The sequence below is a fragment of the Ammospiza nelsoni genome, chromosome 14, assembly GCF_027579445.1.
Source record: "Ammospiza nelsoni isolate bAmmNel1 chromosome 14, bAmmNel1.pri, whole genome shotgun sequence".
Classification (NCBI taxonomy): Eukaryota; Metazoa; Chordata; class Aves; order Passeriformes; family Passerellidae; genus Ammospiza; species Ammospiza nelsoni.
The window spans coordinates 12,591,811-12,618,099 of NC_080646.1; the positions used below are offsets into that span (position 1 = coordinate 12,591,811).

Here is a 26,289-nt window from a genome sequence, read left to right on the forward strand (position 1 = left end):
TCCCACGCTCCAATTGCTTTGGCAAGAACCACGGGGTCAAGAGGCTCCTTTGACCTTTATCAGCTACGTCTCTCTGACCACTCACTATTTGAAGCAATCTCGACTGAACAGATGGACACTTTTGCAGACTCTATAAAGCTTAGAATATAAAGATAAATGAAATTGTGTTTGGGGCTTCAAACTGGTTTATGAGCATAAAATACAGTTAGCAAGTTCCACAAAAACCTCAGATTTCAAATAGCACATCTTAAACCTATGCCATGAATGGAACACCTATTTATCTGCTGGGAAATTGTATCTTTTGGATGTGTCTTCTACATATAAAATGAAAAGATTGATGTAACTTATGTGTTCACTTAGCATTAAGTCACTTCCAAATTTAGGAAGCCGAATTTACTTAGATACCAAAAGACTAAAAGCAAGAAGAAAAGCTACTATAACCTTTTCCCATGACAGCACAGCATACAGCACATGATCAAACATCATTCAGTGGAACGGTACTAAGAGAGTGAACACCACTCATCTATTTTATGACTAGAATTTTGATGCAATTATTTAAAAAGCAAGTTCTGTAAGAAATGTAAGATAGAGAAATCTGAAATGGGGGTCCAAGTTTTCCCTAAAAGAAGCTTCAAATTCTCAAGGTCATGCTTGAAGAACTGTTAACAATTAGAGAGAAATATGGTCTTTCAATCCTATTTAGGTATTTGTAGCTTAAAAACAATCTAAGCATTGAATGATGTCTTATTTCAGGTAAATCCCATCAGCAGACCTGCTTTCTTGAGTTTATAATCTTTTTGCAAATACACAGCTATCTTATTTTCTTGCTCTGCTGAAAGGACAAGCAATCTAGGATACGTGCAAAGATGCATTTATTCAAAAATAATTACAAGCAGCAGGTATATAATTGAAATGGCACTTAAACATACACCATACAACATCTCTAAAATAACCTGCTGAGGAAGAAAGGATGCAAATTATTGGCTACACTTTCATCTCCCCATAAAAACCATATGGACTTCCTAATCCAATATTAGCTCCTATCAGCAGCCCACATATCACACCCCTGTCTAACCCTGCCCACATCCTGAGCTTCAAATTTAGGGAGCATGTGATGAGTTTCTGTCACTAAGAGTATCAATGGTCTTCCAAAGGGTACAAAGAGCCCAGCCTACCTGCCAGAAAGCAAGGCTGGCTTCTTGCACAGGGTGTGCATCACACCGTTACAGCATCACTATCCCAAAGTCATTCATATTCTTTACCTTAAGACACCTCACCTAGTCATAGGACAGAGGATCCTTTGATGGGAGCATTCAGAACTTTTTGCTTTATCATTTGCCCTTTTATAGCTCAGTACTCACATAAAAAGGACTATCTGTAGAAAGCCTGGAGTCAGTAGTAGTGCCCCAGTTTGCTTTCACATGCAATTTATGCTTGACCTGAGGCTTCATCATTTGGACAATGCAGTCTTGAACAAATGTGTCAATTCGTGATGAATTTTCCTATATGAACTAGTATAACAAGCTGTTTTGAACTTGCCTTGCATTACTTTTATTATGGTATTCATTACAACTCTGGTCGTATTACTGAGGATATCCAAATCCTCCTAAGAATCCAGCTCCCAGGAAGAAAAGGCTACATTATTTTTTGAGTTTGCACCAGTGTTTATCTATCAACTTAATTGCAACATAAGCAGAGTTACCTTCTTTCCTCTCAACTCTGTAATCTTTCTTTTTTCTTTTGTTAAGTCCCAGTGGAAGGCTTTACTATCCTCACAGCACTTTGAACAGTAACTGTAGCATCACTGCTGATGCATCTGTGGCACAATGTAAGTAATTAAGCCAAGGAGTCTTCAGACTCAAGCTGTGTGATGAATAGTCTAAGCAACTGAATAAACCCTATTTTTATCATCTATGGAGGGCCACTGCCAGGCAGATTGTAGTCCAGATGGATCTGCTGGGCACAAAAATTTCAATTGTTCAGGAAGAATTGCTAACACATCTATTGAATTGCTCAATGTGGTGGTCTGGTATCAAAATTTAGTGTTTCACATATTCTGTTTTCAAGCTAACACCCTCTCTGTTAGACTCATCTTAGAGTTTTCTATTGGATTTAATTAAAGTGTACATATAAAAGTGATTCTGGAGACAAATCTTTAAAAGATATCAAAGAATAACAGGCAAGTAAAACTGACACCCTGAATATCCTTCACAACTTTACAACACTAGGAAACAAATCTATCCTTTATTTTTCAGAGAAATATTTGAAGAAATGTATGACTTTTTTTACAGACAACTTTTGCTTTGCTCTGGAATTCATATCTCTGGCTGTCCGGGAAAAATATCAGGCAACTCTAAACGCAACACTTTTGACAAAATCTTGTCTAATAATTTTATCATAGAATATAAAAGTAAACTGTAAATCCACTCATCTCTAACATCCATTTCTGGCATGAACAGTCTTGGCTATGAAAAGTTTAGATAAAATGAGGGAATGAGATGGTGTGTAAAATTAAGTATTTTTTATATACTCAATATTCAAATACTCTGCCTACATCTTAATATACTCATTATTTTGAATGTAAAAGTAAATTTCCTAACCACATCTTTAGAAATATTTACAGCTCAGTGCTGTGTGGTATTGAAAAATTTCCATCCTCACTCGGCACTTTAGAAAAAAAGATGGAACATCTCCAAAGTTTTCTTGATCATCAACTGGGCAAGAAATGCTACAGCAATCCAAAGCCACAGACTGCTGGCTCAGGATTTAGGAATTATCATATTGAACAATTTACTGGATGAATGAACATCCTAATATCTGTGAGATATAATGCTGAACATAGAGATACTGCCAACAGGACCTTAACAAGAGCTTGAGAATATTGCTTTGTCCTAAGAAGGACTGATGTATATAAAAATTAAGTTAGCAATATATGTCTGAGTGCTGACTCCAACTGAAACAACATTTTCCCTAGGCTGTTCTGAGTGCATTTCCCATCTTGAATTATAAGAGTCCCACCCAGAAAATTTGCCTACATAAAAGTTCTAGATCAATTCATAAGCAAGCGACTTTCTACTAAAGAAGAAGAAGCAAAACCCAAAAAATCCTGTGTATTCTAGAAAGTGCCATTCTTGAGATTTTAAGAATAGGCAGGCTGGACTTTCCTCAGATCCTATAGCATTCTGAGATGTATGAGGATGGCAGCTAAGTTTCTGTACCCATAGATTTCATACTGTTCTTTCCTTGCAAGCTGTTCAGTCTTACTGCAGAGACTTCCAAAAGGACAGGTTTTGGAAACATTCTCAGGTGTCTGCTTGGATGATTCATCCTTTCCCATAAGTATTGCAAGAACCAAACCTGACTACTGGAACAAATTAAAGTTTGAGTATTCATATACAAAAATAGATATCAAGAGAATGGATGTATAACCACTGCTGTTGCTTTGTTTGAAATCAAGCCAAAGGTTAGCCAAGGATTTTATTTCTGCTCTGTAACTGAGACAAGAGTTTCAATTAGCTACCAGAAGGAAGCTAGCAGATAACAAGTCTTCCTTTTTTGTGTAAGGTTTGTTTGCTGCAATTCCTGTTTCTAAGTTGCATGTAAGATTATGATGTGCTTCTGAAAAAGTCACTGCTTTTTTTTTTTTTTAAATAGATGTGTGAGGCAGAAACCTAGGAAAAAGTCTCACACTGAATTCATTCTGAATTCTTATTAATATGTTTCTTCACTAAAATAATACTGATTGAACTATAAGAGGCCAGGGAATTAATGTTTAGAATAGAAAAGGTGATTATCAGAACTTTAAAGATTCCACCATATCACTAAACCAGTGAAGAATCTAAGGAAGACTATTGAACAACATGCAACATGAAAATATAAAGGTTAAAACAGATCATGTGATTTATTCTAGAATTAGGCAGAGCACTTGGAAGGAAAATCAGTTAGGCTGATCTACAGAAAAGTCACACCTTCTAGACTACAAAAGTAGTAAAGGTAAAATCCAAGCTAGGAAAACTCAAACTGTGCCCAGCTCCACAAACAGACCTAAGAGGCAAATATATCATGAACACCACTTCCATAAGAGAGGAACCATATGTTTTTAACTATAAGTATAAATCCCTAACCAAAATGCAAACTTTGCAAAAGATTCCAAGAGCCAGAAGGGAATTGCAGCACGGCAGAGGGATGGGAAAAGACAAAGACAACAATAGCTAGGTTAGCTTCAATAAATCATCCTTCAACATGAAATACTTCACAAGGACTGTTGATATTGAACTTAGATTTATTTCTAGGAGGATACTATAGCAGTCGCTTTAGCTTTATCACACAGTCCAATTAGCTGTCTAGGAAGGGAAAGAAGTTTTAAGTCAATCACCTCCAGTTTAGTCACAGAGTAGAAAAGAATCAGTGTCAGAAGTGCTGAAATAAGTAGTTAAGACTTATTATTAGATTTCTGACACCCTGTGTAAATTGCTATCCATGTGTGTAAGTTTAAAATGTGCTACAATATCACAATGGCAATGTTTTGGTTTCATTTTGCTTTGAGGCAATCAATGGAGAAAACACAAATCATCAAATTCTTGACTTGGTGTGGCAATTCAAAAACTACACTAACTTCCATAAAAGATGGCATGTGGTCAAAGCTATCAACATCCCTCAGGATCATGGTTCTTTTTAACTGCTCCCAATTTAATCTCATAACTCCCAAGTTATTACTTCACTGTAGTTATGTTGCTACCTTGGTCCCTTGATAAAATACTTAAGTGTAAAATTTCACTGGAAATGTAGTACTAAAATGTTTTGCAACTGAATTACAGAGAAAAAAAACCCTGCATATATTGAGCCCTTTTTCTTCACTCATTTTCCTATTACACTTAATAAACTACTAAATATAGCTGCAGAACACTAGTTCCAGAAAAAAGAAACAAACCCTTACAGCAGCAGTGTGACATTAGCAATTTTAAGGAGAAATACTCTACTACTTCCTAGTTTGCTTTGTCCTTAATAATCCACTCCACATAAATCACCGAGATCTGTAATTGCCCATAATAATGCTCTAAATATTATAAAAGGAAAGAAATGAAAGGAATCCATGTCTGTGACACCATTGTTTATGGTACCACTCCTGATTTCCTATTTGCTAAGTATTATTTTGTATTTGTGCTTGTATCTTATTTCCATTTTTCTATCAATTTTTCTATCAGTAAGATTTAACTAGCAGTGATTTTCCAGACTTCCAATAACAATTTTATTTTCAAATTGCTTCTCTTGCCATACTAAAACAAATAGCTGCTATTATCCTACAGTCTTCATTTGCCTCTTACTTATTCTGTGCAGCAAAGTAGATATTTCTTTTATTATTTACAGCTTCTGGACATTCTTCCCTTTATATATTTTTGCTCAGAGCAGAATATGTATACTATTATGTAAGTGTACATCAAGTTCTAAAGGACTCCTATTACAACAGATTTTAAGAAATTGCTGACTTAATATATAAAAAATTACATATAACAAGTCCACATATATAATAATGTTTCTCTCCCCCATCTTTGTCTTATGTACACAGTAAAAAAAAATCTCTTTTCTGATCTAGATTTTCAGTAGTATAATTTAAGAGTTCAAGCTTCAGCAACCATTGCACAGATTTTTATAATCTTCCCTCCAATGTTTTTACCCAGACCATTCTGATTACTGAAATCACGAGAAGCATAAGTGCATGATAAACACAGGCTTATATCCAAAATATTGAAGCTGAGAAGGTAGGAAACTTTCAAACATGAAGGGTTTCTGGAACATCAGGAAAACAATTCCCAGACACATCCAGCTTTTTATGTGCATCAATGAAATCTTCATATGATGCACTGGAGCATTTAAATTATTATTTTTTTTTTAAATCAGTTTTTCACACAGCTTCAATTTTCAAACAGAACTATGACTTAAAGCTATAATGAGAGCTGGTTCCATATGAACACCACGAGCACAGTCTAGTGTGTATTCTATTGTAATTAAGAGCAGTGATTCAATACCTATTGCTACTAGCTGGGTATCATAGCAACCTTGTGTCACTGAATACTGCTGGAAAACTGTTCAGCACTAGCAAGACCATGCTTCAGGAAAATCTACAATGGCACTACAGATTGTCAACATCTGTGGGGGTTGTTACAGGGAGAGCAACAAAGAAACCTGCTTTAAAAAAAGCCTATACTTAGAAAATTGACAGGGATTCTACAGTAGCACTACAAAAAGAAAAAAAAACATAGAGGAAGGAAAGAACATTTTTTGTCATTAGTTACACAACTTATGCACCCACATCCTAACATCTACCCCTATAAATAGAATTGCAATAATGCTGCATCATCACATTGTTTATGTATGTCCACAAAGCACTGCCTTTTACTTTTTAACTAAACACAAGCATCATTCACCACCAACATTATTCTGGAAATAAAATAGCCTCACTTTCAAAATAATATTTAAACTTTCACAAATGAACTCTAGATAGTCTTGTATAAATCTGCAAAAAAAAAAAAAGAGAAAACAGGTTACTATGAACAAGAACCCAATATTGATTTTTCTGCGGTGCAGTAAAGCATCTCCATTCTATTTGGCTGCTGTCAAAGCCACTCTTTAACAGCTGGAGTCAAATTGCACTATTTACAGCAAGAGCCCTTGTCAAGTGGACCATAAGTATTCTAACAATACACTATTCAAATGGCACTTTGCCACACAAATTGCTGACTTGATGAATACCCTATGTCAATGACTAAGGCCAATATAAAAGTTTCATTTTTATGAGAGGTTTTACATTCACATATTAAGTAAAGCTTTCTTGAAGAACTATTAAGCTATATATTTTGGGTCTTTTGACATTAAAAATAATTAAAATCTGTTTAAATATATCAAGGGGATTTGACAACATTAATATGGATCTTGTGTTAACTGCATTTGTCACAGTCATCTGTTATTGGTACTCCCACTGGCACGTGCAGCACAATAAAAGAATTAAAATGGTCAAAACACCATGAAATCAAAACATTCTGCTTTTGTATCCATGATTTACATGATGGCAAAAGTTTTGAAAGGAAGCCTTTGGAGCTGGTCTACTATGTGAGGATATTTATCTTTTTTAGGATGGAGGAAAGAGACCATTATTTTGAAAACATTCTTTCGTCTTAACTATAAGAGGAAGGGTAAAACAATTTAAATATGGCAAGAACAAATGCTGAATTTTACTTGCAGTCCTCATGTGGATCACTCATTGTACAAAAGGATCACTGTCATTTACAATACCAACAGGACAGAATACCCACTCATTTTTCCTGTCAGATAAATCTTCTGAAATTGAGTTCCTTAATACATACTAAAATTGATGATTGGTTTTTTTGATAGAAAAGTTATGAAAAAATTTAGTATGTTGTTAAATTTCTAATAAACAATTTGCCAAAGAAGGAATTTGAAAACAAAACAGTCTATATTAAAACCCTCTGATAATCTGAAAGTTTTTTGATATTTTTATGTGTGTAGTAATTATATGCTTTAAATTAATAGAGGATGGAATGTTAACGTCTGATAGCCACAGTTGTCACACTAATTAAAAGGGATCTGAATTTCTAGACTATTTCAATATGCTAAAACACAATGATGGAAAAGAGTCAATACAGCACTTTTTGAAAAACCTAATAAAAACTTTTCTACACAAAACTTAAGAAAAAACCAGACTTCATAACAAGCCTTCAATTTAGCAATAACAGACCAGTGCTAAAAAAGCTGCAGAGTTCCACACTCCTTTTGTGTAGCCAGCCCTGGGCTTCTGCAATAGCACTAAGGGGACTTCCATTGTTATGTTTTTCCCTGGTTCAGCTACACTAAATACATTTAGGCTCCAACATCTCCCACACCAATCTACAGAACCCTCTCCAATGCAGATACAAGTGGGAACAATCTCTGAGTGTACTGAATGACCCACACTTGATGAAAGAAAATTGCTTTCCTAAATACAAAACTTAATTTATTATGAATTTAGACAAACCTAACAGGTCTGTAGTGACAAAAAAGAATGTGAAACAAAAAAAAGATTTTGACATAAAAATTCTAAGAGACGTCAAGAGTATTCTTAATAAGTTTGCATTTGGACAAGGCAATTAATGAGAAATATTTAAACACAACGATAGAATATTATTTTGCTAAATCAGACCAGACAAGATGTATATCAAATCAAAAAAGCATTACAAATTACTGCATTTCCACAGTTTCCTGTTGCGGTATTTCTCCCAATTTAAGATCATAATTCCCAAAACATGTTAAACTCCACATTTTAAAGTCTACAAAAAACTCTTTTCCCATATTCCATAATCAGCATATTTTCATTCCTCCCACCTTGTTAAATCCATGCAATTTTCAATTTAATAGATATACCTAAAACCACTTACCGAAGAACTACCAAAACTTTTTTTCTTTTGTTCCTATTTAAGAAGGCAAGAAGAAACTATTCCTTTTAACAAACTAACAGGGAGATCAGATTCTGTGTCAATGGCCAACTAGTGCACCATCTGCCCCACAACATGCTCAGCAGGATTACGCGCTAATAAGACTTTTCAGAAAATGGGATCAAAAAGAACTTTAGAAATCAGACTAAGGTTAGTAAAAGGTCAAAGAAAAATATTAAGAGTTAAACTACAATAATTAGAAACTCCATGTTTTACGTAAATTTGATACAAGGAAGTAAACTTCAAATTCCAGAGTGAGGACTTGGATCAAGCTGTACTTTATCAGTTTTGCAATACCTGCTACTTCATTTCCTGTAATTAATAAAGCTGCAATAAAGGCTAGAGACCATTCTGAAGCTGTTCCTATGTGTGATTGAGGGAAAGCATTTTTTTTTCTCAATACTTGTGATAAAATACCTTCTATTTACACTGAAGGTTGAGGAATAGCAGACATGACTTCTCTGTATTGCAAAGAACAGAATTCCCAAAACCCATTAATTACAAAGTGGTAAGCAAAAACAAACAACATAAAAGCCCTATTCTTAGGATACACTCCAATCAAGAATTCAGTGAATATATTACCTCCTGATGCATAAATAGGGTTTAAGAAAATAGGTTTGTACCATTTTTTCCCCTACATGAAAAAGGCAATATCCATCTCATTGAATTTGAGATTGTATTAGAGACAGTTATAATAATCACTTTTATAATTAGCAAATTCTACATTAATTTTTGAATATCTACAAATAACTGATAAAAGTATAGATTTATCTAGGCCACAAGAAAATAGAGTGACTAATACATTTTTAATTTTCTCACGATTTGATGTCCCAGTACTCCTTTTCTCAGTTTTAACATCACATTAATACTACTTTAAGCATATTATTTCCTTCTATTACTTATTCAAAACAAAAAAGAGCACATCTTCTCCATCAGTCTCAGTTGGTTTAACGATTTTGGCAGGAAAGTATTTCTAGATAAAGCTAAACACAAGTCTCACCCTGGCCAAATCTTTCCTGAAGATGATCATATCTATTTGCAGCCCAGTACCTCACACGAGCATTAATCACACTAATAAAAACATAAGGCACTTGCAGTGCATTCTGTGATGATGCTAAGAGAAAACACACCAAATAAAAACTATCTCTGAATGACAAGAGGGATCTGTGGTCTCATTAGAAGAGCAATAAGAGAAAGTCCATTAGCATGGGATCTCTATGTGCTTGTTCTCAAGACATACACACTTGAATAGGTGCAAGGTGTATTCAGGGTACTACTGACAGGTGCTGTCACTGCCAGAGGCATGAGGAAATAGGATCTAACTACAGGTAACAAGGTCTGAGAAAATCCTTTTGAGATTAGCTACTAATGACCTTGCATAAGGCCCTCTGCCAGAAGAAGCCTTTATAAACTTAAAACCAAGCCACCATCCCATTTACTCATCAGCGAGTGACAGGGTAAAGAATTGGAATCACCACTAATTGCTCTGCAAAATGCTCTACTCTTCACTCTCACCTTATCTGAAGTTTTCTCTGTATGAGCTGGATAAGGGCCCATGCCATGCTTATATGAGCTGGATTGTTTGTATCCAGAATTCTTGTTGCATTTTGACTCCTGAGACACAGGAAGTAGAGCACCTGCCACTAAGTATTCTGAGTCTTCAATGGCAGCCAGAATTGCTCTTGCTGTGTCACCCGTTTCATGTCGTTCCAGAGTGCCTAGAGAAACACAACAGAAGTTGTAACTTTTTCAATAAGCTATCCCATCACATCTCCATTTATCATAGTATTAGTATTGTACACTACATATAAGCAAATAAATCACAAAATATTTATAGATGAGGCAAATAACACCACTTTTTAAAACTAAAAATATATTATACACTATTACTACTATAAAAATATGAAGCTCAATTTCTAAAGAAATTACTGCAGCAAATAAATTTTTAGCTGAGCACAGGCAGCTCCAGATATTTTATACATTTGGAGTGAGATGCAGTTTTCAAAGGGAGCCAAAGATATTCACAAAAATATCACCTGCCCTAACTGTTCAAAACAAATTTGTTTTCTCCTCACAAACCCCTCCCAGAGCACCTATATCATTAACAGTGTAAACAACAACACATTTATGTAATATTTTAGTGCTGTCCTCTAGCGTTCTGGATTAAAAATAGCAAGAGATAGCTCAATTTTTTTTCATTCCATTCCCAAAAATTTTCAGACATAAAGGTTTCTACTTAAATATACATGTAGCTTAGTCATCAGGGATATGAATGTGATGTTTCAGAGACTATACCATCACTTGTGTTATTCTCTGGAATATAAATCCTCTAGATGTTGCAGACGGTCATATTACTTTAGTAAAAATTTTATCTAGCAATAATTTTAGTAATACTATTTTAATTATAACTAACATGAAAAACATCAAAACTGAGCTTAAATGTACTTGAAATGAGCAACTATTACATACTATGCATTTCCTATAGGAATTAAATGCTATTTCAGCAATTTCTTGTTTCCTATAAATATCAAAGATAAAATACATCTGAAGGGTTTTTCAAGTATTAAATATCAGCTATAAAATGAAATGTTTTTCCCTTAAGTTTGAATTCTTTCTACCCTCAAGTAATACAACATGAATTTTCCCTTTCACTGCTACAAGAAAAAAATGTGTAACATTGAAGTTCTATCAGTAACACCTGCTAAAAATATTGGACTGGGATTGAGGGATCTCACACAATAAGTGTTTGTGTGTATATGTGTGTATAAAATCTCTTTATCTGAAATTATTTCTCTGAAACCCATCCATTTCTTTTCACTGCAGTATCACCTCTACTACTCGTACAACAAAGTCTTTGACTTCAGAGCAGAAGAAAACAGGGCACCTCATTTTTTGTCCCCTAATAAAAATCAGTTGAACACCACAGATGACTGCAATATTACACTTAAAGAAATAAGAATCAGCCCCAATTGTTTTTAGTGTGCTATTTTCTTAATTCCTCCCCAGGACTGCAGCCAGTGCCAGGGACCACTACAGAGCAGGATGGTTATTGAAAGGAAAGTAAGAGGCCCAAAAGGTCTTCATAGTTAGACTGTCTACAAAGCTCCCAAGCACTGACACATTCCAGGAACACAAAGACCATGCTCTACAAGGGATGATGGTACAGTTCATGCTGGACACGAGCAAGCATTCTTAAAAGTACAACAGCATTAGCAAAGTGAAGAAGTTTGGAAATAATACAGTCACTTCACTCAGCTAATATTATTTTGGCTTCTTTATATACATAAAGTTACTATTCAAGCTATAAACACAGAACTATGTGGATTATTCAGAGTTCAATATGAACAAAATTCAAATAAATCATTGTTCTTCTTACTTTTAAGTGTAGGGACCAAAGCTTTCTCTATCCCTTTCTGTGGCAAGTCCACTACACAGTGAATCTTTGTACGCATGTATACACATACATTTATCAAACCTTGTTTTCTATAATGCTTTCTTCACTGAAATTCACTGCTGGAGTCCTCAAGACTATCATAATATCTCTGTGAAATTACCAGGTCTCATGTTCCTTTTAAGAGAAATTACAATAAGTTTTTAATAAATCCAAGACTTCTGGGGGCATAGTATGAAATTTCAGCAACCTGACTATGCATAGTCATTGGTATCATACAGAACTTCCAAACATGTCTTGGTAGCACCACATGCATATGAGTGCTTCAGCAGCAGTCATTGCCCAGAGTCAGACCATTCTGTGGGATAATCTAGTGGATATATAATAGAATATAATTTAGTTAAGGCTATCATACTACAGACAGACTTGGGTTATTTTCCATATATCAGAGCTTTTCTCTGGCAACAGTTTCAGGGCCAATTTTTCAACTTCTGGTTGAAGAGAAAAATTTTAGTTGACAGAAAAAGATACACACCAGAAGTAGTAAAAGGTACAGAAAATCTGACCGCAGAAATTAACCTTGGGAGGCAATGGCCCAAAGAGAATATGCAGGTATTCTCAATGAACATTAAAGCAAATTCATGTTTTATATATTTAACAGACATCTTATTCCAAACAGATGATAGATATGCTTCTATGTATTATAGATTTAGTAGATGCAAAGTGGGAAGCTCCCAACAGGTTGTTGGGTTACTGAACATTTCTGCTGCTAACAAACTCTTCTCTAAGTGCCTAAGAACAATGCCATTGCAAGCATAGCATTTTTGAGTAGTTTGGAGAAAATTAACATATTATCAGCTGAAAAAAGCTATTCTGAGTTTACACTAAGCAAGAAACAGGGCTTGTCTTTTCACATAGAGAACTTGCAATTGGTTTGTTTTTTAATTTTCATTTTTAATGTACATTTATAAAGAGAAACATTGAATAGCAAATGCCCTGGACAACGAGCTTATTTTCTTACTAACAGAACATTATGGCACCCTAAAATCAATTTGAAAAACTCCTGTTATATCTTTAAATCATTTCTCTATCTCTCATAAGAGCTATCTGAAATGCCTTTTAAGTAGCACCTTCCAGAAGATGTCTAGTTTCTTTAAAAAACCCCATCCTTTCTTGCATATACTGTCCAATCCTGCTCCCTATTATGAACACCTGTATGTACAGGTTTGTGTGTACAGCTGGGGCTGCAATAAAATGGCACAAAGTACATAGGAAAATGTGTGATGATCAAAGTGTTATTCATATTATAAGTTTAACTTTAATCTTCTGAATAGCCCAAAATATTCATTTACAGAGCAAATAGTTGGCAGAGACAAAATAAAGGAAGATATCCATATTCTGTGATGCCTGAGTACATCTGAGAAACAAACAGGGAGGAGGAGGGGAAAGGATTTAGAAACCTGTATATATGATGAAGACTTTCTGACTACTACAAACAGGCAAAATAATACTGGGGCAGGGTGCTTATTGGTCAGAAATTGTTATTTGTTAGGAATACGCTTAAAAGAAAATAAAAATAAAGAGTAAGAAAACACAAAGGTTGTAGATCAGAGTACAGGAAAGAGGACAGAAACAAAATTCACACTCAGACCTGAAGTATTTAAATACAAATAAGTTGAAAGGATTTTGTTTGAAGAGCATAAAATAACAATGGATGAACAGGAAGAGATAGGGGTGCCTACACAGCAGCAACACCACTGCTATGACCCCCTACTATACATACAAAATACAGGAAAAGAAAGTCTTTATCTCTCTAAAGCTGTGACCATGGCAACCAAGTCTCAGGAACAGACAAGAGTGGAGTATTTCACTCTCCTGGGCAGCTCTGGACCACCAGATGTGACTGGCAAGAGACTGCTACAACATCTTATTCTTCCTGTGGACCAAGTACTACAAATCGTGTCTCTTGGTGTTAGCGCTGTCCACACAGTTCTCTGGGTTCTGCATACTGAAGGATGCATTTTTACTGGAGAGGTCACACAAATCTTCCTGCCTCGAGATGAGGCATTCACTGCTATCACATGACCTGTCATATCATCAGGCTCCAGTGCTCTCTGTGTTTGCTGTCACAGCTAAAGTATTGAAAATCCTCAATATTGCACTGCTGCTGTGACCTAGTAACTCAGATGACTCTTACAGCATAACAGTGCTATGTGAATGAGAAATTATTTCAGAATTGATTGTATTTAAAAACAGCATGTGGTTGAGAACAAATCCTTTGCTTTACTAGTAGTCAAAACAGAAAACTCAGCATTCAGAGCAAGTACCATCTGTAACATTAGTTGGTTTATCTTCTGTTAATATATATTCTCTATAAATACCAGTTTCACCTGAAAAAACCTCTCCCAACACACTTTCTTCTATGATGGTAGAGTATGGCATACAGAAACATTATGTTCCGTGCTACTACAAAAAATGCTTGAATTTTACAACACTACAATCTTGCTCCAAGACAGTTGGCAAGCACTTTGTTTGAAAAATTTCTCCTTATTGCTAGTGCTACCATTCCACTATCAATTGGCCCAAAACAGATGGAACAAACGTTGCATTAAGAATATATATTCTAAACAATACCAAGACAAAAGTAAATGCCATCTAGCAAATAGAAATGGGATAGATTACACAAAATCCAGCCTATTAAAATAGTCTAATAATATTTTAAAAGGTATTTTACTTTAAGGTTGAGATTAAAAATGGAGATGCCCTGTGATGTGTCTCTGCAGACCCTCCTTACTCATTTGTGCATTTGGAAGATTTCTGTCATGTCCAACTCTGCATGTTATTGACATTCTTCAGAATACACACTTTCAGAAAAGCATTAGCAAACTACTGTCAATATCCTTTGGCTGAAAAAAAGCAATGAAAATCAACACAAAGTAAACTACTGAAATGTAATTTATAATGTTAGTTTATATATGTGGGTAAAAAGAGCAATTCCCCAACACAGCCAGTCCTTACATGAGGATTTCTGATGCAGGCACAAGACCCCAAAAGAAACGCCACTCCCCTGTTCTCTCCCTGACTCCATCTAAACTATTCCAAACAGTAAAAGACAATAATACCTTGAATGAATTGTTAAGACATAATAAATGAAGTAAACTGGGCTGAATGGAAGAAGTTACCAGCTCTGAACTCGGAAGATATGCAAGTGGTTTCTATCTCCTCCTTTATCACAAACTGAAAGATGGACTGAGAATCTGTCTCTTAGTGTCCGGAATGAAACCCCTCCCTGGCATGCACTCTTCTGACTGCACTGGATCATAGCAGTTTTCAGTTACACTATATATATGTATATACATATACACACATGCAGAAAAAAAATATCTTTATTCTTAATAAGATCAACTGCCAACTGGAGGGAACAGATACATACAGCTAAATTCCATACATGTTCCCCCAAGTATACATAAAGTACATAAACGTACATATCTGTATGCACACATAAAGATACACTCTTGTACACTGGCAAGAGTGAGGTATCCTCAGCTTCTGCAAACTAGGGAGAAGATGACACTCTTTTTTTTTTTTCACCCCGAGACACACTTTCCCAAGCTCCACTACCTTTTACTATTCTACATCAATAAGTATTTACTGAACGATGACTCAAATTTAGAGAGCTATGAAATATTCAAGTACAAGCTACAGATTGACCTGAGGCTTACACATATAAATATAAGATGCAATTAAAAAAAGGCAAAACATTAGTGAAATTTTACCTTAAGACTGACAAATTAAAACAAATGGAAAAAAGCCCCAAACCCAAATGCTAAGTTCCACAAGGCATATATATTCATTTTTAAGTCTTATTTTGAGATTTGTAGATCTTGAGGCTATGCAAAACTCATTAAAAAGAAACAAGAAGGTAGTGACTGCTATGACTTAGACCCTACATCATGGCCTCCAGCAGATGAAACAACTATGGGATTTATCAGTTAGGCCACAATCACCCACTCAGATCTAATTCTGACCAATGACCTGAAGAGAAAAAGAGAACAATGGAGGAACAGGGAAAAAGAAAAAGAAATCAAAAGAGACTGTAAATCCCTAAATTTTACAAGGAAAAAAAGTCACAAAAATCATAATTCTTGTTTCTACAATTATCTAGGCATAAGTCTTAAAGTAATGACCAAATTTACTCTGAGTTCAAAGTTTCATTAAAACTATACAACTTATTTTCTCACAGCCTTAACTTTCTAAACAGTTTAATCCCTAATTTCTGTGTGGGATGAGAAAAGTTGTCAGATGCATTAAATAAAGGCCTACTTAGGAAAAATAAAAAGCCAGCCAAACAACCCAAAACCTGCCCCTCACATTCTTCAAACTCATGTGATACTTGCTGTTTACTACAGGTTTAGAAAGTCTCACTGTTGGCACCAATTAAAAAAATATTGGAGCATACATAACTACATAAAAATATCTTTAAATAGTGTTTGAAAACCTTTCAGCATGTTTGACCATTAATATGATTCATCCATAACATCACTATCTGCAGAGTAATTTCATTTTCTCTATGGCAGGTGCACTTCTGAAACAGCAGAGGTTTTATGCAACATTTAAGTTTATTGATGCGGCATCAAACACAGTAAGAATTACTTTCAGAGTATTTCTGAACTCTCTTCTATTTTTCATAAGGTTTTTTATGATCATACAGATGGATTTGACTAATTTTAGACACTGCATATTTTATTAGGGCTTAAAAACTCATTAAAAGACTGGTTTATTTGATTGATACCTCTGTAGCTTTTAAACACTTGAGGTAAAATTTTCTATGATTGACAGCTATCTTAAGGTGGTATGATTTTTTTTTTCCTTTTCAGCAGAAGTGTCTCAAGCGATTAATCATTCTTGCTGAAGTCATGAAACACAAGTGTTTCAGAAAAACTTCATGCCTTAAAGTATGGACTCAAAGCTGAACATTCACCTTTTGTGAACTGAGCCTCCAAGCTGACACCTTGCTCCCAGCACAGTGACGGCACTGCTTGAAGCACTGCTGCTTTTCCTGCTTGCTCAAGCAGAGTTCCATACAGACCATTCCACATGGTGACAAAAGATTCCTTACAGTGAACAGACTCACCTCTACCAAAAACCCTGAGATAAATACATCAGTATCACCCTGATGCTACATTTGCAAAAACAGGTGGAAATAGCAAAGAAAACCTCTGAACTGAGGTAGCAGGTACTTCTATGTACAATCTCTGGTATACTCAATAAATCAAAAAATGGGGGGTTTAAAACTACATACCAGCTAGGGTGTTCTCAGAGTAATTCTGTAAATAATTGTCATAGGATTTCTGGTATGTTGAGATGCAGACATTAGAAGCCAAGGCAACTGTAACACTTCTGCACTTATAAAGAAAATGGCAGAACTATTGTTACTCAGCACTCAGATATGGTGATAACAAACATGTCAAAATACAAGGAAAAGTATTCTATTGGGGAAAGAATTTAGGTACAGCACAAATAGGGAAAGTGATACATGAACAGTGTGGATAAAACAAAATACTGTATGTTTAGTTATTGTCTATAATTTATTGATGATTTTTGACCTTTTCTAGCAAGGATGGTAAGCAGGGTTAGTTTTGACTAGTCAGGAGATCTGACCTCATAAAAATATTTTTAGGCATATATTTCAATTTTTTTTTATGTTTGAGCTAGTAGCATGTAAGATAGCTCTGAAAATTTGCACTCCCTGGGGGAGTATGAAAAAACCACAAGATAGTCAGTGTAAAGCTAAATATATAGTATGAGAACTGAACAATAACTTGAAGTTTTATTAAGTGATGTTATTCTATCTTTAAACCCAAACTAAACATATCCTTGATAAAACAGAGCAAGGCTTGCAAAGCAAAGTAAAGTAACAGGAAGTTAGTAAATTACTCATTCTGCAAGTATTATGAACTTCGAGCAATAAATTCACTTTAAACTCATACTAATTGAAAAACAATTTATCTCTGAAAAATGAAGATTATTAACTCTGAGCAAGGAAGATTGCTATTTAAAGCCCACCCACTCATTCCTCACTCTTTATATACATTGGATCCAAAGGCAGCTTGGTAGACATGCTGCCATATGCTGCACACAGTAAGCAAAAATCCTTTGATCCTTTTATTACTGTATCTTATTGTAATGATATTTACTTTTCTAAAAAAGCAAAGATACCAAATGGTTAGGAAAATGTAAAAGCAATACATATAACAGCTAATTTCCTTATTGAGGGGGTTTTCAAGTGGTGGCTATTGGAAGAAATATTCTGCACTTTAATTAGAATAAAATTTGTTATTGATTTTCATATTTGTCTTCTAGAACACAAGTTTGGAGAATATCCTGTACACATACTATATTAATATTCCAAATGTATGATTAGATCAATATTCATTGTCATGGAAAGATATTCCACTGTAATGGAAAGTTGCCGTATCCATATATTAAAATTTAGGTAAAATGCATTAAACTACACTGATGATATTTCATGGCCTCTGTATTGTTTTCTGTATCACTACCCACATGCAGCTGCAATATCAACATTTAAACTTCAAATAATTTCACTTCGCTCTTTAAATCAAGGGAATAAAGGATTTCAATGAATGTACCTAATTCTAGATTTGTAACAGCAACAGGCAGTTATCTTTTTCCTTTTTATCCCCCACCTTTTTTAGACTTGGTTTGTAGTCAGTGGAGAAGAGATACAGACTTAAATTACACTTGAAGTCAACCATACTCCTAGTATTTAACATTTCAGCATAAGCTATGCTGAAAATCCTATTGATTTAGAAAATATGTAGACAATTGTTCTCAGAAAACTTTCCAGTGATCACATAAAATAAGGCCGTCTTTGTAAATCTCATGGAAAGAGAGTACGAGTCATATAAAGTAACACTGGTTTAGAGTTTAACCTAGGACACAAAGTTTCTTGTGCCTCCAAGTGATAATCATGAGAGTCTGTTGAGACAAACATTTTTAGCTCTTTTGGAACACTTTCTGTACAAATGTGTCAACCTCTGTCACAGGAAACTGGACAATGACAAAATCTTCCATCTGCTCCAGGGGTTACCCAATTACATGATGGAAGAACCATTCTAGAGTCAAAGTGGTACTAAGTCTCTAAACTTTACTAAAGTCTCCTGTCAAATTCAACAGAATTATTGCTGACTCTACAAAAGCGTAAATACTGAAATATTAATAGAAATTTCTTAATCCACAGCCTGAAATTCTAAACAGACTGGCTGTTTTCCCAGCTATCCATTACCTTTTGCACAGGAACACTGTTCAGATCCATTTTTTAACTGCAAACAGTGATATATGAGTCTGCACAATACTGCAGTGACTTTAACTTAGAGGCAAAGCCTAAGTCATGAAGCTAACTGCATAGCCAGAAGAAATATAAACACTTTTTGACTGCAGAAGCAATAAAAGCTATCTTATGTCCCTTCCCATAACAGAACTCAAGCACAAGGCTACCACTCAGATTTTATCCTATTTAACTGAGTTAGGGAACATGTTCAGAGGAAGCTGTTTAGGCAAGTGGGACTGCGTGGTTGCCCATTTATTTGCCAACAGATAAATCCTAATGAAAGGTGCTGTGCTCCTGCAGAGGTGCCTCAGTGATGCTGTGGCATCTCTGTCACACATCTGAACAATGCTTTGTCTGCCTGAGTGCCACTGAAGTATCTACATAGCTCTTGATCTAGGTCAGGCCAATTTCAAGGATCAATGCCATGACCTCTTGTGTTCTGCTCCAATACAGATGTAATTCAACATTAAAGTAGCTACAGTATATCCTACTAGGCTTTCTCAGGTATTGACCCTAGATGGCACCTTTTAGTCAGCAATGCATAACAGGAGCAACAACGAATAAGATTTGTTAATTGTTACTGTAGAGCAAATAAAAGCATCTCTTCCTGTGTGAGGTGGTGACTGTGGCACTCATGCTTCCGTGATACTCATAAAGGCACACTTTTAGCCATCTCTACCCTGTCTGAATATGTAATATGCATGAGCAGTGGTATCAATTTTACTTCCTCTTTAATCTTGAAACAGGCAATGGTTTTATGAGTAAAAGGGGGACAAGTTCAAATATACTCTAATTCTTCCTGTTTTGTCTAAAGCAAACAGTGTAGATAGTGTGTTGTAATAACTGTAAAATACATTGTGATCTCAGGGCTCAGTTAGCAAAATTGCATTTTGATACAGTTTTCACATGCTGCGCATTTCAGTGGCTCTGGACTCAATGCACCTCCCTCCTCTCAAGACACACAGCTCTGCATTGCCTGCATACTCGTAGTGCCTAACGCCATTATAACCCCTGATAGTCCTGTCTGTCCAAGCTCAAGTAAGTACATTTATTACCCATATGAATCAGCACTGCATTCTCAAATCCCTTGGGAATCTACAGTTTAACCTGAAAACATTTACCTTTAGTTTTGCTGTCTACACAGTTATGAGCTTTGCAATTATGTCCCACTATTAACTGATCATCAATTAAATCAAAACATCTCAGATCATGAATTTTTGGAAGAAAGCACAACTTTGTGCTTCAACTTGGGACAGTTTAGACTGAAAACATCACACTTTTTAATAAGTTTCGTTTTTATTTATAGCTCTCAGGAATATTCTACTCAATTCACATTTAGCTACGTCAGCTAAACTTCTGACTATCAGGATGAGACTTAAGCCATTCTATTTTACTAGTGGCATACCTTGAACTGTATGAAAATTCTTTTTTTCTTGCTTATATAAACATTGAAACTCTCCCATTCATATAATCAACATGTTAGCATTTCTACTAATGTTTTGGCCTTCTATAAATAACACCATGGGACAGAAAAACCTTCAGCAAAGTGACCAAAACATCCAAACAAATAGGATGATCCTTTGTGTTATTACCTGTTTCAATTTCCCAAATATAAACTGAATTGTCTTCACATCCAACAATTAGCACATTCTCAAGAGGGTCAAATTTTATCTTCTTCACAGGAAATAGATGCTTTCTAGCATGTAAGAGACATTGTCTCTTCTGGAGGTGTAGAATTGCTACTGAGTGGTCACTGCACAGACAGCACACTATACTCTGGTCTTTTAACTGCAAAACAGAAAACTCCAGTTTCAACACTGTAACCACTATAATTCATAACCACATCATTTAAAAACGCCTAGGAAGAGCATTCCAGTGATTTCCTTCCCAGAACATACTAATTTAAAAAAAATTATATGTTATGTCAGCCAACATCTTCAACTTGTTTTAGCAGGCTGACTACACAACTAATTTCCTGACAGGAAAACATACCTCCATCTTTTTTTTTTCCAGTATTTTAACTATAATAATTTAAATTCCATTTATTCACAACATTAAGCATATCAAAGCAGTGATTATATAACCAACTATACAGTAGCAGTTGTCCTAGAAGAGAAAGTAGTAAAAAAATTACCTTAAACCAAACTGGTGTTCATGTGATATAAAATTATGTCAGGTCTAAAAAGCCAAGAGTAATGTATTTCTAAGAAAAAAAAAGTTACAAATTCCTTTCATACTGTATGGATCTGATACTGCAAAACCTTCCCTTCCTGCAAATAATTTTTGGTGACACACAGAGGAATTCCCCCACAGAACAATTCAGCTCTTTAAACAAGACTGAAACACAAGCCAGGCAGGCATTAAATCCTATTCAGTCTTCAGAATAAAGATGAAAAGGCGTTTTACAAATATTAAAAACCTTTTTATTGGAAACCATTTTTTGTGTACTTTATCTTGGCATGTAAGTGAACTGTGAGTCGTTGATAAGTATCAAATCTGTCTTTGAAGGCTTTGTAAGAGGAAAAATTGAAATTCCAGCCCCACAGAACACAGTTCAAAAGCTACATAGAACATTCAGTGCAGTACATTTTCACCTAAATTTAACTTCAAAATTTAATTAATTAGAACACAGTTTTAAATTATTCTAAATATCATAAAATGCAAAAACATACACACAAAGGACCAAAAAGATGTGTCAGGAACCAAAATGAAGTGTATATATTTTGAACCAACAGAGAAGATTAAAATACTGTGTTTAAGCTCCTAGCCTCACTGAGTAAGTTTTTAAATTTCAGGAGGAATTAATCAGATTGACATATAAGTCAAGAATCATGACAATAAAAATGGTGAATAGAATGTTAAGAGTTTCAATTTAATATGTTACAAACTCAGAAACTCAACTCCCTGCAATTAAAAGCAACTTTCAAAGACAACAAGTGAAGGTAAATTAAGCATAAAGTAGTGTGGGCTAAAGTACTGCCAGATAGTGTTTTATTTTCTCTTGCATATAAATATACACACACAGATGGGTATACAGAGGGTTTTTTTGAGACATCATTTTTTATGCTTTTACTTACTCTGTAGTGTTCTGGGGACCGCAAGAGCTCTGTCACTGCACCAGACTGCAGATTAAACAGCTGTAGGATGCCTCCAGTAAATATATCCCACAAAATCACAACAGAATCCTGGCCCCCTGATAACAGCCAGCTGGGATCAAATCTTACTGATTTGTCATGTGGATAAAGTAAGCAAGTGACTCTGCTACTGTGACCATTCAGAACCTTATAAGGTAGATTATCTGAAACAAGATGACACATTATTTTTGCTCTTTAAGAGTAGGAGTTCCATACTTTACAGCACATTTCCTGAAAGTCAGGATAAATAATGAACCAGATTTTACATGGTGTCAAAGAATGCCAAAACAGTGACATGCCACATATCTCACTTCTAGGGGCTATCCAATCCCACAGCCATTCCCAGATTCCTACTACTGGAATGCACCTTGGTACTACTAAGTTGTGATCCAATAGATCAGTTATGGAAGGAGAGAGATCATCACAATCTTCCATTTTCCTCATTCCATTCCTGACTGCCAGCCCTGCTTTTCAGAAAATTTTTACAAGGATCACTGGAAGTGATGCCAGAATTATGAAGTCTCCTGTGTTTGAGATGAATCTGAACAAATTGTTAAAACTTACCTTTAAGAAAAGATATATTTTCTAAAAGTCTTGCTCTTGCAGTTTCTAAACCTAACGTTACAAAAATTTTTCCATTTTCACATCCACATACAAGCTTATCAAGACCAGGTATGTACACAGAGGAACTGACAACTGCACTTCCAAATCCATCTTCAGATCCACAAAGTTGATCAATAATCCCCTCTGACATGGAATGATGTTTATCAAAATTATCCTGAAGAGTCCACATGGTTGTAATTGGGATCTCTAGAGGGTAGAGCAAGAGAGGATTTTTTTATTTATGCAAAACAAAATATAAAAAATCAAACTAAACAAAGTACACCTTTTCATCTCTTGATCACTTCCCTTATCCTTTCTGCAGTCTAGGGTTCGAAAGCCAGCAGCTGCTACTCCTCCTAACTTCAAGCAATCACTACACAATGAATGAAGGAGCATCACTTTCTAGTGTAAAAAGTTTTTTATGAGAATTTTCATTTTCATGAAAATTGACTCCAAGAGATAATGAAATAGATGGTAGTAAGGAGCCAGAAGTGCCAAACCTTTTGGAGAACCATCAAATGTTGACACAGGAACATCAGGAACATGCCACAAAGTGATCCGTCCTGAAACTTCACCAGAAAAAAGAACCTTGTAGAAAGGCTCCTTTCTTTCATTCATGAAGCCCATGACAGAAGGAAGACTCTGGCAAAAACAACAGTAACTCAATATTTAGAAAGAAAACAGATAATGTAATAATTGTAAATGTGAAGAGGGTTTCTTTCATCAAAAGCTATAAAACTACAGAATAAACCACAGCTGATTGCTTATCTGCCACTAAATCCTGCTCAGACCAAGTCTACTCTGCCTGCTACAAACCCCTCAAGGATCACCCCTGCTTTGCAAGTATCCTTGGCTAAACCCATATCCTAAATGGAAAAGTAGACTGGGAGGTCTCTCCAGGTTTATAGTTCCACCAGCATAAAGACCAAGGGCAGGCTGAAAAAACAATGCGCTGAAATATTGATAATCTTTGCATCAAAACAAATTCAGTAAAGCTTCAGTCATCACAGCCTGCATGACTACAAATGATGAAAGGTAAGAATTATGCTTTTACACAGGTAATAGCCTCTAACACCATCATTCAGTCATCAGGTGGTCAAGCATTTCCAAAGAGCAATGAAGCTGCTGCAGGGTGTCGAGCACAATCCTGATGGGGAGCACCTGGGGGAGCTGGGCTTGTTTAACCCAGAAAAAAGGCCCAGGAGAAAGCTTATCACTCTCTAAAATTACCTCATAAACTTATTACCTCATTACCTGATAAACTTATTTACAGTTTTACAGATTTTTTTAAACAGATTTCTGATAATCAGTTCCAAAATAATTAACTGCCCTGTAAAATAGTTTGGTTTATAGTCTCAAAATGGAGTTCAAAACAGATCACACATATGATTTGGTTGTCTCACAAATCTGCTATAAAAACTACCCAGGCAGTAAGAAAAGTATTAAAGCAGAAATATTAAAAAAGAGCAGTTCATTATTTTTTAAAAAACATATATTTAGGGGGAAGCATATGTGAACTTGGTACCACCACCATAACCCTATTATTTGCTAAGCCATGTGTTTTGGCTGTTTCTTTTCCCTCACCTTTCCTGACCTTTTGGCATCCTACAGCAGTTATCCTATCTGATTTTTAGATCACAGCATTTGGGGAAAAGCTGAATGGCTTATGCTATTTCCCTTCAACTGAAAATTAAATCTGTCAGGCTTCACAGGATTATGCAACAAGCATGCTTTCTAAAAGCCTACATTTGTCAACAGAAAACACTAGAAAACCTCACACAGGTATATATTTAGCAATGTTTCTAGTCAGCTACATGTAAAAATCTGTTTCTGTTGAATATTTTCAGAAACTGCTTAACAACCTGCTTGAACTGTCCCACAAACACTCAAAGTAAAGCAATTTCAGGCAGGAATTAAATCCACATCTTCCAACAAATGCAACTTCATTAACAGCATTAGAAAAAAAAAAAAAACAACAGAACCAAAGCTACACAGGATAATCTGTTCTATTTGCTCTGGTTCATTTTTTGCCCAAATAAGAAGGCCTCCCACATATCTTTCCTTCCCCCCATTCCCCAGCTTCCCAATTATCCAATTATAATGAATTTTCTTCTTTTCAAACCATCGGGGTTTCCTTATTTATGTGTGATCACACAAAACACAACATAAGTGATTGAAGATGTAGGTTTTCCAACACAGCTGTGTCCATTTGGGATACCTGTCTATACAGTAACTTCAAATTTGAAATTGGTGCGACATGCTCTACTAAATATAAATTTGCAAACAAAAGTGTAGACATGATCTACTTATTCAGCTTCCTCTTTTCTTAACATTAGAGACTTCTTCAATCCAAGGCCATGGACATGAAGAGAGTCATATGTGTCTCATTTTATGCACTCTGGGTACATGCTCTGCATGCAATTCTGCCTCTGAAGGCTGCAGCCCACAGTATTCTGGATAAAATGCCACAGATTCTGACCCTTCAATTTCAGGTGGATACACAACCTATTTATATTGTTACATTGAAACATGCATACATTCCTTAATAAAACAAGAACTAAGTAACTTGCTCACATTTTGCTCATGGGTTACCTTTTTTGATTTTGGTTTTAGGGCATAGTTGTACTTGTTGGGAGATTTTATTCATTTTATTTGAAAGCAGAAGCTTCCAAAAATATTTTAGACCACATCTTTGTTAAAAATATTTTTCTTTTTGCTAAAATTAAAGAAAAACAAGAACCAGTCTATATAGAGTCAAAGATAAAGGCTTTTTTCGACTGTGAAAAAAACCCTAAATATAGCCAAAAATCAGGCAAAATATGTCATGAGCCTCTTCAAGTTTGTAAGCAACAATTTTAAAATGAAGGAATAAATATTACTACCTGTTTTTATGGAAATTAAATCTGCTGATGAATTCCTAAGTTCTTTTGGGATTATTCAGGTTATTGTAAACAGACAACAAATAAACTTTCAAGCCATTACAAATTTACCTTATTTTCCTTCATACCAGTAAAGCTGAGTAAATGAGGATAAACTGTTTCCTTCAGTGCCTTCCCATCAGCAGGGTACATGCTTTTAGAAAGGCCACTGTATAATTAAACAAGAAATTTTAAACATATAAGCTTTAGAAAGTCATTTTCCAGAAAGCAGAACAGTAACATTCAAGATTCACAAGTTCAATTAAAGGTAACCAAATAAGTAATTACAGGAGACTTTTTGAAATCACAGCACCAGCTGCCCAAGTTCTACATGGCTAATCTTATTCCTATGTCCCCTGCTGTGTCAAACAAAGGCTGAGGGCTGTCAAACTCAGGGTAAACCTTT

The 26,289-nt window shown here is 35.3% G+C and overlaps 1 protein-coding gene across 1 annotated transcript in view; it reads right to left on the minus strand.

The window, feature by feature from the left end:
- Positions 1–26,289, minus strand: part of WDR72 (WD repeat domain 72) — a 96,691-nt gene that overhangs the window by 52,402 nt on the left and 18,000 nt on the right. Inside the window, exons 9-14 of the mRNA XM_059482184.1 lie at positions 25,956–26,052; positions 23,466–23,607; positions 22,927–23,172; positions 22,306–22,526; positions 20,821–21,016; positions 10,002–10,204 (exon numbers count right to left, since the gene is read on the minus strand). Coding sequence (XP_059338167.1) covers positions 10,002–10,204; positions 20,821–21,016; positions 22,306–22,526; positions 22,927–23,172; positions 23,466–23,607; positions 25,956–26,052 — 1,105 coding nt within the window. The remainder of the gene's footprint in view (positions 1–10,001; positions 10,205–20,820; positions 21,017–22,305; positions 22,527–22,926; positions 23,173–23,465; positions 23,608–25,955; positions 26,053–26,289) is intronic.